The sequence below is a fragment of the Monopterus albus genome, unplaced genomic scaffold (assembly GCF_001952655.1).
Source record: "Monopterus albus unplaced genomic scaffold, M_albus_1.0 scaffold260.1, whole genome shotgun sequence".
NCBI lineage: Eukaryota > Metazoa > Chordata > Actinopteri > Synbranchiformes > Synbranchidae > Monopterus > Monopterus albus.
In genome coordinates, this window is record NW_018128140.1 from 921,270 (window position 1) to 933,376 (window position 12,107).

General features: G+C 42.2%; 1 protein-coding gene across 1 annotated transcript in view; it reads right to left on the reverse strand.

Moving 5' to 3' along the window:
• jakmip3 (Janus kinase and microtubule interacting protein 3) overlaps window positions 1-12,107 on the reverse strand; it is a 32,672-nt gene that overhangs the window by 15,562 nt on the left and 5,003 nt on the right. Inside the window, exons 4-12 of the mRNA XM_020621524.1 lie at window positions 11,444-11,512; window positions 10,486-10,653; window positions 8,565-8,765; window positions 6,243-6,356; window positions 5,046-5,192; window positions 4,293-4,430; window positions 4,045-4,080; window positions 3,770-3,841; window positions 1,138-1,242 (exon numbers count right to left, since the gene is read on the reverse strand). Of these exons, the coding sequence (XP_020477180.1) occupies window positions 1,138-1,242; window positions 3,770-3,841; window positions 4,045-4,080; window positions 4,293-4,430; window positions 5,046-5,192; window positions 6,243-6,356; window positions 8,565-8,765; window positions 10,486-10,653; window positions 11,444-11,512 (1,050 nt within the window). The remainder of the gene's footprint in view (window positions 1-1,137; window positions 1,243-3,769; window positions 3,842-4,044; window positions 4,081-4,292; window positions 4,431-5,045; window positions 5,193-6,242; window positions 6,357-8,564; window positions 8,766-10,485; window positions 10,654-11,443; window positions 11,513-12,107) is intronic.

The following is a 12,107-nucleotide window of genomic DNA, read 5'->3' on the forward strand; positions in this document are numbered from 1 at the left end:
TAATACTGTAAGGTCTAGACCAGGGGTTTTCAAAGAGTGGAGATGTGATCCTCCCCTCAGAGAACAGTGTGGAAACAGCCCCCCACCCCCAAAAATATTACCTTTATTGTCACTGTTGGTGTAGCCTACTGTGTATTCCACTCAGCCATAACAATGGATTTAAACAATAAATGTAAACATCTTTTAGGCAAACACTTTTGAAACACAATTCTACTCTCAAGGAATATTACATATTGATTTCTTAAAAAATAAATAAATAAAAATCTGTGTTCGGTGTTCTCCCACATTCACACTTAAACTGTGGGATACTCTCACTTATCCTCCACAATCCAATCACAACATGAAAACAAACAACAACAGTCTTACTAAAATAGCTCCTACACACTGTAAGGCCTATTTGTGCAGTTTTTTCAAGTCACGTAATTTTTGAACACATCAAACTCAGTTGCCACCAAACCAAATCATCACTGCACACCATGCACAGCATTGCTTTTCATATGGCCGTCTACACATCATGCATATTTTTTAGCAGAGTGTAACACAATGATTCTTCAAGTGCCTCGGTATTTGCAGTGCTAATGTCTCTTTTACTTTCTTCTGTAATCGCAGTTCTCTAGGTTCCTATCAACAAGCTCCCATGTCTTGATCACCAAAACTATTTACATGGTCTCATACTGTCATTAGCTAGCACCACTTTGCAAATACTGTGGCAGTGGAGCATCATGAGGACCAGTCTATGAAAATCCAAATTTTAAATATTCATCATCATACATCATTTTCTTCTGGCCCCAGACTCTGTCTCCTCTCTCACTGAAGTATTGCAAATTGATCCATTTTGCCCCACACATAAGTTTGTTTACATTTTTCTGGTTTATTTTTTCTCACATTGCACGTCCCCTGAAATCCTATGGACGCCCCAAGGGGAGGTGCACCTCACACTTTGAAAATCACTGGTCTAGACCTTAGTGTATGAAGCACCCCGAGATAATTGTTATGATTTGGCATGATATAAATAAAAATGAACTAAACTGATGCAGTATCAGCCCTGGTGGCAAATGTCAGTGACCAGAAAAGAATGTAGATTATTGATAGTGATATTTGTGTATGTAGAGTGTTCCCGTGTTTAGTGTTTGTTACCTCCTCTGGTTCAGTATCTGGAGTTCTGTCAGTATGAAAAGACAAAGATGATCCATCAGAGTCCACCGATCCTTCTTCATCATAACCATAAAACGTCTCTATGACCTGCACGCACACACATACACACACACACCCACACCAATTCAATGAACCCACCAGATGGTGATGCAATGCATTCAAGGCATCCTCCTCTACGTTTCCACATCACAAACAAACTGGAGGTTCTTGTCAGTTTATACTCTTGAAGACAGATGGACGCAGTACAACCAGCTTGTAACTGACACAGTTTTTACTGACATCAGCATCTCAGGTGAATGCTTCAACAAATCTGTAAATAATCTCTACTCAAAGGACCACTGACCACTGGAGAAAAAAACACTATTTCAGAGCTATTCACTATAAAATGTGACTGTACTGGTAGTAGTAACATCAGTATTAGCAGTAGTAGCTTTGTCAGGTCTTCTACAATGCATTGTTTCAGTAGAGGCAACTTTAGCAGTAATACTTCTTTTACCACTACTAGTACCACTAGAAGCAACAGCATAGTACTGTCCTACAAGAGCAAAAGACAGTAACTACATATTTGATCTACACTGAACAAAATTATAAATGCAACACTTTTGTGTTTCCCCCCATTTTTTATGAGCTGAACTCAAAGATCTATGACTTGTTCTATGTACCCAAAAGGCCTATTTCTCTCAAATATTGTTCACAAATCTGTGTTAGTGAGCACTTCTCCTTTGCTGAGATAATCCATCCACCTCACAGGTGTGGCATATCAAGATGCTGACTATTGCACAGGTGTGCCTTAGGCTGGCCACAATAAAAATGTGCAGTTTTACTGGATGGGGGGTGGGCATTATCATGCTGCAACATGAGGTGATGGTCGTGGATGAATGGCACAACAATGGGCCTCAGGATCTCGTCACGGTATCTCTGTGCATTCAAAATGCCCCATCAATAAAATGCCTGTGTTTGTAGTCCATAACATACACCTGCCCTGCCCATACCATAACCCCACCCATGGGCTACTTGATCCACAACGCTGACATCAGCAAACTGCTCACCAACACGACGCCATACACGCTGTCTGCCATCTGCCCTGTACAGTGACAACTGGGATTCATTCGTGAAAAGAACACCTCTCCAGAGTGCCAGATGCCATCGAATGTGAGCATTTGCCCATTCAAGTCGTTACGACAACGAACTGCAGTCACGTCGAGACCCCGATGAGGACGACAAGCATGCAGATGAGCTTCCCTGAGATGGTTTCTGACAGTTTGTGCAGAAATTCTTTGGTTATGCAAGTTTGGTTATGGTGTTGCAGCAGCTGTCTGGGTGGCTGGTCTCAGACGATCTTGGAGGTGAAGATGCTGGATGTGGAGATCCTGGGCTGGTGTGGTTACACATTGTCTGTGGTTGTGAGGCCAGTTGGATATACTGCCAAATTCTCTGAAACGCCTTTGGAGACGGCTTATGGTAGAGAAATGAACATTCAATTCACGGGGGCAACAGCTCTGGTGGACATTCCTGCAGTCAGCATGCCAATTGCATGCTCCCTCAAAACTTGCGACATCTGTGGCATTGTGCTGTGTGATAAAACTGCACATGTTAGAGTGTTCTTTTACTGTGGCCAGCCTAAGACACACCTGTGCAATAATCATGCTGTCTAATCATCATCTTGATATGCCACACCTGTAAGGTGGATGGATTATCTCGGCAAAGGAGAAGTGCTCACTAACACAGATTTAGACAGATTCGTGAACAATATTTGAGAGAAATAGGCGTACATAGAACAAGTCGTAGATCTTTGAGTTCAGCTCATGAAAAATGGGGGCAAACACAAAAGTGTTGCATTTATAATTTTGTTCAGTGTAAAAACTGGATCTGGCTCTTTGGCATCAAAAACTAAAGCTAGTTATAGCTATCAATTTTTCAGCAGTTGTGTTAATGAAAAATATCAAGTTTGAAGAACTGATATGTTAATTATTTACATTTGTTAGTGCAGGAGCTAAATCAGTTCATAGTGGCGATGAAGAAAAGAACAGCTAGACCTTTCTAAACTTAGGGTTAAGTATTAGGTTAGGCTAGCTTAGCAGATCTGAAGTTATTTTCATGTGATCTGGTTTCAAACTGTCTTTAAACACTAAATAATAATCTAACAAGGTAAAAAGTATCAGGAAGCTGAGAGAACAGTTTGTTGACAGATACTGCAAAATATCATCCAAGTACATATCTGCAGTTTTTACTCAGTGGTTTCTGAGGTAATACAATTAACAACATCAAAATAACAGCCTTTCTGTTGGACAGTTTTGCTATCCAGTCTGAAAAGTGTAAACCATTTTTCCAGCTTCACTGCTTTTATGGTTACTGTCCTGAGGACCAGGTAGTAGCAATGGAAATAACAGAAGCACTAGAACTGTATTAGAAGTAGCAGTCATAACAATAACCTCAGTAGTAGTGGTATTAGTAGTAGCACTAACAGCAGCTATAGTAGTCACAGTTCTAATAGTAGTAGTGACAGAAGCAGTAGTAGCAGACCAACAGTAGTGTATGTATGTATGTATGTGGTTTCACAGAAACAAACAACAATGTGAACAAACAAATGATAAAACCATATGTTCAGTCTCACCCTGCAGGCTCTGAAGGCCCGTTTCCTCCTGACTGACTCCTGACGTCTGTATCTCAGTAGCATGTCTCGCTCCTGCAGGGGTAATGCACACAAAAATCACCCTATCATCATCAGCAGCAGCACAAACACTGCACCGTATTCACCAGCAAGTTTCTAACAAAACATAAACATGTTTTAATTACACACATCCTTGTTCATTAACCCCTACAGCATGGACTGTATAAGTACAAATAGTTGTACTACTACAGAGATCAGACGTAGTGCTCTGTACTTACTATAACATTCTTCACATAACCAGCTGTCTCCAGAGCCTGAAACCACAAACCCCGTTTTATTTTAAATAGAGTACTTAGAACACAGCAGCAGTAAGCAGTAGTACCTTGAACAGGTGGTCGATGATGTGACGATGTCGTGCCAGTATTAACAGCAGTAGTAGTGCTAGTGGTAGTAGTACCTTGGGCTGGTTGTTGATGATGTGCTGGTGCCATAGCAGTATTAACAGTAGTAGTAGTAATAGTAGTACCTTAGATAGGTCATCGATGATATGCTGCTGCTCCAAGACCTGTAACTGTAGAAACTCTATCTCTCTGTCGCCCTGGCTATAACCATGGTAACTGGTGGATTGGCTGCGGTCAAGGTCATTTAATGAACTCGGCCTCCTCTGTGGACAACAAACACTACTGTTACTATGGTGACACTGGTAAACAATGTCTTCATGCTACTGGTGACCGTCTGAAACTGAAGACATTTCCTTTCTGAACCTAGCAGTTGTTCGGCTGTAGTTTTTAAAGGTTGATTCATATGATTTAAGCACACTATATCACATGATTCATAAGTTGCAGAGACCATTCCATTATGCTAGGCTAGTTAACTTTTAGCAGGATGTTGTGGTGTTACTTGTTTTCTTTATTATGATCCAACATTTAGCTAGTGCTGTGCTTCAACATGCCGCTGTTCTTATTTTTTCACAAAAAATACACTCTTCTATGGCATAAAAATGTTTACATGGCAAGGTGTCAAAGTCTGATTCAGGTCTTAATTGTGACCTAGATATGTAACTCCCATGTTTTGTTTTTTTTAGAGCAGACTAATCTTTATTAGTTACCTGTCTTAATAAATTACAAATTAGTATTTTTAAACCTTCTTTCTTGATGCTCAGACACTGATATCTGTGTAGTCCATTTAACTGGTCTCAGTCTGGTGCTTTATCATTGGTTTGACTGGGGGACTACCAGCTCTCAGACTGTGTTTGTCAGGTCAGGGGTTCCATAGTTACCATCTCCAGGTTCTCCTGGGTGACAAAGCGAAGCTTGTTATCAAGGCGTCGTAGAGCGAGAGCCAGCTCCTCGTTCTTCCTGCTCAGACGCTTGTTTTTGTCCAGAAGAGGAAGAAACTGACTCTCTGCCTCTCGCAGACGCTTCAGCTACAGCCGGGGGAGGTGAACAAAGAAAATATAAAATACAGAAAATGAAGAAAGTACAGAAAAAAGGAAATGAACACAAAAAGAAAGTGTTTTTCCATTAGCACAGGTCAGCTTGCTTTAATTGAGCTGAGCTGGGTGGGCACAGATTGACCTTCGTTTCCATCTGTTCCTAGCAACAGAGGGTAATCATGCTAAGCTAGGCTGAGCAGGCCCTGCCTACACACGGGCTGATTGGGGCCAAGCTCTGCCTTCAATAAAACCGTCTCACCGAGACATGAGTGGCTGGAATATTGTGCCAAGGGAATGTCCTTACACATTCAGCAGTCACTTTTACTTGTAATCTTACTGCAGCAAGATGTGAAAATGAGTCTCTCACGCGGCCTAAAGTTATAGCATAAATGTAGTGAGGGTAAAAGTACAATATTTGTCTCTAAAATGTAGTGAAGTCAAAGTATGAAGTAAAGTGAAAATACAGAAAATTAAAATACTCAAGTACAGCCTCAAAATTATACTTAAATACAAAACTTGAGAAAATGTTACTTGTCACCACTGTTTCTGATTATATCTTGTTTTGACATCGTGTTAGAATAGAAATAGAAAGCCTGCTGTTTGGCTTTACATGAAAATTCAGCTCGTTTCATCCATGTTTACACAACCAGCTGCAGGCCAATTAACTAAGGAGATTTCACCTGTGCGTAATGATTAAAAAAAGCAGTTGTACTGTGAGATTGTGGCACTGCCGAAAGCCGGATGGCTGAAAATGTTCTATTCTCTAGCAGAATTAAGTGATTTCTTGCCACTGAGTGTGATCCTAATTTATGATTACTATGTGGACTTGAGAGCCAATTGTTGAGTTGACCGTTGTTGTGGAGAAATTTCTGCACTGTGACAAAGTTACTACACTGTGAGCATTAGGGAAAGGATTGGGTGTTAGACATAGTTGTGGTGGTTAAGGATAGTGTTAGGGGCTAGGGGGATGCATGACGTAAAAGAGGGTCCTCATAAAGATAGAAATACCACAATATGTTTGTGTTATCATGTACGTATTACCAGTTCGTTGCGTTCCTCTGATAGCAGAGCATTTCGATCCTCCAATTTTCTGACAGCTGCGCTGAGCTCAGCTATTTTTAACTGAAACCTCCGAGTGTCCCGGTCCTCCTGAGACTGCACACATGCACACACATGCAGTCTGCATTATGAATTACTTCAGGTTCCTGTTGTGAGTTTGCTTCATGTTTCTCACACTCAATGCTGGAGACTGACAGATAAACTGAAACAGGTCAACAACTGTACAGAAAAACATCTGGTTCATTGATTAAATATTCAGGTAATTTCTGGAGAATTTACTGATGGACTGCTGAAGAGACACTGATCGCTAGGAAGTTGTTGAATGTCAAAATGTTAGTGTGTTTAAAGGTATAAAAGCGGAGCCAACCACAAAATTACAAAAGAAAAAGGCGGCACAAGCAGAAAAAAGGGAGAAAAGTTGAACAGTACAAACAGCTGTACAAATGAAAGAAAGTAAAGTAATATTTTATGACAGAAGAGAAGTGTGAAAACAATTTGATGTATGAATTGTTTATAAAAGCTCAGAACTGACAGAGAAGAATAGAGAAGAGAAGGAAGGAGCTCTTAGAAAGACAGAAAACAAGAAGAAAATGAGGAAGAAGCATTAGAGAGAGGACTGAAATAAAGAAAGGTGTAAGAAAGGAAACAAAGCAGCAAGGAAGGGTGGAAAAAAGAGGAAGGAATATAAAAGGAAAGAATAAACAAAGAATGAGAGAGAAAATGGCAAGAAGAGGGTGGAAGCAGAGGAAAGAGATAAAAGAAAAAAGAAGAATATGAGGAATAAAGGAAATAAGAATAAAAGGAGAAAAGAAAGGGGGACAGGAAGCATGGAAGGAAATAAGGATGAAAGGAAGGAGGAATAAAAGCATTCTACCAAGAAGGTCGGGCTATCTATTGTTAATGTTAGAAGTATTAGTAACATTCAAAAGTAGTAGTACTGTCAGAAATACTAATAATGTGAGTAGAGGTAATGAATGGGACAGTACTGGCAGGGACATTGCAGCAGTAACAGGTGAAGACATGTCATGGATTAGAAGAAACTCAGTTACACAGATACTGACTGCGTGTCAGTTAACATAGAGAGACACAACAAACAAGAGATGCATCATAGTGTGGCCAAAGGTTTGTGGTTAGACCATTCATTTTTATGATAATTATATTATCCAGGAAACTCCTGAGTTTCTTTTTTAAGTAACAGTGAAATGATTCAGAAACTGCAGCTCCTCACACTGACATGTTATTGGATAAATCTGAAGCTCAGGAATTACATTCAGTGCCTATGCTGTGACAGAGGGAGTAGTGTCCTTTTAAAGCAAGGTCGTCTGTAAGGGTCAAAGTAGCACTTTCTATGTAAAAGTGCAGACTGGCAGAAGATTAATGGCCACCTCACAACTCTATTGCTGGTGAATGTTTTAATTTTCCAGAATCTTCCCTACCTCCACTCAAGGCAACTGACACACACACACAAGTGACAGAAGCCTTAGCATCTGCCACTTTCTGTGGCACTTTCAGTGGCAGCTGATGAGATGCCATGATAGCAGCTGGCAAGACAACACTGCTACTGTTAACTGTAAAAATGCAACAGTAAGTGCTGCACAGGATCTGCTGCTGTACTGGTGAGATGGCTGGTTTTTACTGTGGCTGCTGGCATGATGCCACTGCTGTTGGTGTCCCTGCCTGAGATTTCTGGCAGGAAACTGTCAGCTTGATCAACATTATGAATGGATGGATGGATGAATCAAACACACAACACAATCTGTGGAATACTAGGTAGCCAAGGATCCACCTGTGTGATGAAGGCCTCAGTGCCTGAATGTGCTCATGTGCTTGATGATGTCATGGTGGGGAGGAGGAGCTTGAAGATATCATTATGAACTGAGAGACCTGGGAATATGTAATGAAACTGTAGGTTGTAGGTAAATCTCAGTTCCCTTATTTTATCGCTCCTCACTCAACCTGGAAGTCCTTCTGGTCTGCAGTGATGAAGGACATCTCAAAGCTCTTATTTCTGCTCTGGGAGCAAGGACCAAGAAGGCTGCCTGGAGGAGCTACAACCGAGGATACATGAATGCATCCTTTGTGGAACTCTATTACAGATTGACACAGCCCTTTATCAGAAATCAGTTTGTGATTCGATGCTTCACATGAAGGATAAGAGGAAAAGACACCCACATCACTTAAAACATGTTTTCTTGGCTCTTCTCTCCTCACAGTTTCTCCTAAATGTGGTTAGGTGGACTGGGATTCACCATGTGACATGTGAATGAGGTGAGTTTATATCATGCAGGAGGAGGCGGCGCTTACAATGTGAGGAGCAGAGTTAGGGATGGGGCTAGCAGCATGGCCAGGAGGGTTTAGTCCTGCCCTCTGTGCATCTCTCATGGCTGCAATTTGCTGCTCAGCTGCCTGAGTCTGCAGCTGGAGGCGATGAGCGTGTCCAGCCTGCAGCCCCAGAGCTTTATCCAAAACACTGACAGCTCTGTCCTTTAGCTTTATCTCATCCATCTGCACACAGACAGGTGAGAGACAGACATGAAGACAGACAGGGAGACAGATGAGAGACAGACATGAAGACAGACAAGTGAGAGACAGTTTAGAGGTGGGGTTAAACAGGTAGAACTACAGGTTAAGCTTATGGTAAGGGGGTAGGGTTAATGCTAGGGTTAGTGCTATGCTGTGGGTGGTTGGTTGCTCTGGTTTACAAACACTAACAAAAGTTCATTTTATTTTTTTTTATTTAAGATGAAAAATATCAATGTAAAATCCCTCAAGTAAACATGAACCTGCAGCTCAGACCAAATGTTCTATCTCTGACCTGTTGTTTTCAAACCAGTTAAAGGGCCTTCAGGTGAACCGCTGACTACCTGAATATGATTCTAATGCCAAGAATCATGAAACCAGGACTGTAATCCTAGTTCTCTGATACTCTTGAGTGGAGAGGTGTTTTCTGAATACAGCAGAATTACTTCTGTTTGAGAGATGCACAAGACCTGTGTGCACAATTTTCCATGAAACAGCAAGTCACTGTGAAGAGCAGTGAGATGACTCCACATGGCAGGTCCGCTCGGCGTGACCTCCCTCTCTTCCCCTTTCTCTCTCCCGCTGGCAGTCAGATACGGTGATGTTGATGTTAAGATAACGATGCTAACGGTGACACTGACAGTGAGATCGAGTTTTTATGTTTGATGCGGCTACACAAGTTGGAGATCTTCCCTGCCGTGATTATCTCCGGTGATCTACTCTGCTTACCCGATGGCTACTGTTACTCTGGTTACCTGACATTGATCCTCCGTGCCATGAGTACCTGACAGCGATTGCTACTCAGCTCACCTGCCCTATCCTCTGGTTCCTGTGTCCCTCCTGGTTCCTGCCGCTCGCCTGCCTGCTTACCTGCCTGTTCTGGTCTTCTCAGCCTCCACTACTCAACCCTGGTTTGGACAATGCATAACCCATTGACTTTGTCCTCTCCACCTGCTTAAGTTCTTGCAATAAAGACTCTTTTGTTTTCCACCTAGCCCTGTGTTTGCACTTTGAGTCCTCATTCTCTCTCTCTCTCACCTCCTGATGAAGGGACCCAACCGTAACACAACAGTTTTGAACCAAAGTGTCTCCAGTGTGGAGGTACAACCCACAAAACTAAACCACCTGAAATCATCAGTCAGCGGGTTTCCAGCAGAGTGAAGGGGTATGCCCACATTACCCCTGTTCCTTTCTCACTACTTTGAGTGCCAGTACAGTGGAGAGTTGATTTTAAGATGTTGCTAATTGTCTTTAAGGCTATATATGGCCTCACTCCGACGTACCTGTCGGATCTGATATCTATCTATGCTCCGCGCAGAGCTGTGCGCTCCTCAGAGCACTTGTCCTTGGTTGTCCCACGGTCTCGATATAAAAAATGGGGCAACCGTTCTTTTGCTGTGTATGGTCCCAGACTCTGGAATTCTTTACCTCTACAGCTTCGGTCCATAACCGAGTTAGCGGTTTTTTAAAGCTTTATTATTATTATTATTATTATTATTATTACATCTTGTTGATAAAGATGTAGATGCATCTCTTTATGTTCAACTATGTCAGTAAAGAAGGGTCAACTGAACAAAATGATGATTTTACATTTGAAACAAAGTAATTTGTCTGCCTTTGTTACATCAGGGTGAATGAAAAGACTTTTTTAAAATTAGATGCAACTACTGAACAACAAATTGTACTGCAGTGGTTTTCTCTTTACCAGTCGGCGGATCTCCCTTTCACAATCTCTCTTGGTCCTATTCAGCTCCTCCTGGTGGTGGTGATGAGTTGATCGGAGTTCAGCTGCTCGAGCCTGGCAGGCCTGCTGAGCTGATGTCAAAGCCTCCTCAGAGTTCTTCTTTGCTATTCGCAGCAACAACATGGTTTGCTAATCAATAAATAGCTAGCGCTATCTATCTGTTAACGTCGTCAGATAATGTTATGGAAGGGCCTAGTTGTTATGGAAAATAGTAATGTAACTACCCCCATCATTCCTCCTCGGGCAAATGTGTAAATATTAGATGTATTCAGCAGGTGTTATAACGTCAATTGCATTGACATGGTTATCTGACGTTTTCTCAGTGTTGAGTTGTGTTCTTGATAGAGACAGACATATTTTATTTTGGTAAGCAGCCCTGTTAAATTGTGTGTTTTTTGCTATGTAACAAATTCCTGTGTATATGTCGTAGCTCTAGTTTGTTTCTTTTTACGACACTTGTTTTTCTTTTCGACAGTTTATATACAACTACTGACTGGGGAATTCTCTCTCTTGTACTTTTCCCACGGCGACTGATGGAGTGTTACCAGTTGTGCTGTGAAGACGAAATAAACTTGAACCGTGAGAACTATACAGTGTAATCCCTGTGTATTATGGCGAATGAAGCAGAAAACCCAACAGGTTATGGGCCAAGGCACTACACAGGAGGAAAATGGCAGAGATTAGTTTTTGACGGAGATGAAAACAACTACGAACTTTGGGAGGTGAAGTTTCTTGGACACTTGAGGACAATAGGACTGAAAGACACGATAACATCTACTAATGAACCAGATCCAGAAAAGAATTCCGAAGCCTACGCAGAACTTATCCAGTTCCTTGACGACAAAAGCCTGTCGCTGGTAATGAGAGAGGCGGCGGATGACGGTAGAAAGGCCCTAAAAATACTACAGAACTACTACGCTAGCCATGGTAAGTCAGTCTCCCAGTTCCTCCTAGCCTCCTCCACCTCTGCCAGCAGGGCACTCTTTACCTGAAAAATGACAAAACTTAAATTATCCTTCTTATCTCCATGAATCACTACGTTTATGTAGTGCAGGGTTTTGTGTACCCCCATGACCCCATGATCTGTGTTGTCTGGGGCAACAGTTTCTCTCACCCAAACCATTGTGGTCTAAGGCAAGGGGGCAGGAGAGAGCAAGAGCATTTGCAGAACCCTTACAGAACAGTAAATCTTGAAACAAACCATCTCTCCAAGGTTTGGAGAGCCCAGCAGTCCCTCCCAGAGCAGGGCTGAGACAGGAGCTTGCCATCAGGTGCCTGGTGGCCTGGTGAGGGTGAACTGGGAACGTCTGGCTGAGGACCTTGTCTGCAATGTTAACTCCCACCTCTGGCATGAAATTAATTCCAACAGGTAGCGTAGCTCCGACAATAGCATCATGGGTCATTAATCTGCTGGTTAACCAGCAACACATCACATGCAGCAGACACACTGCGTTCCCACCTGCTTTAAGACCACAACCATCGTCCCCCTTCCCAAGAAGAGCCCGGTCACCTGCCTGAACGACTACAGGCCAGTGGCACTCACCCCAATTATTATGAAGTGTTTTGAGAGAGTGGTGCTGGCC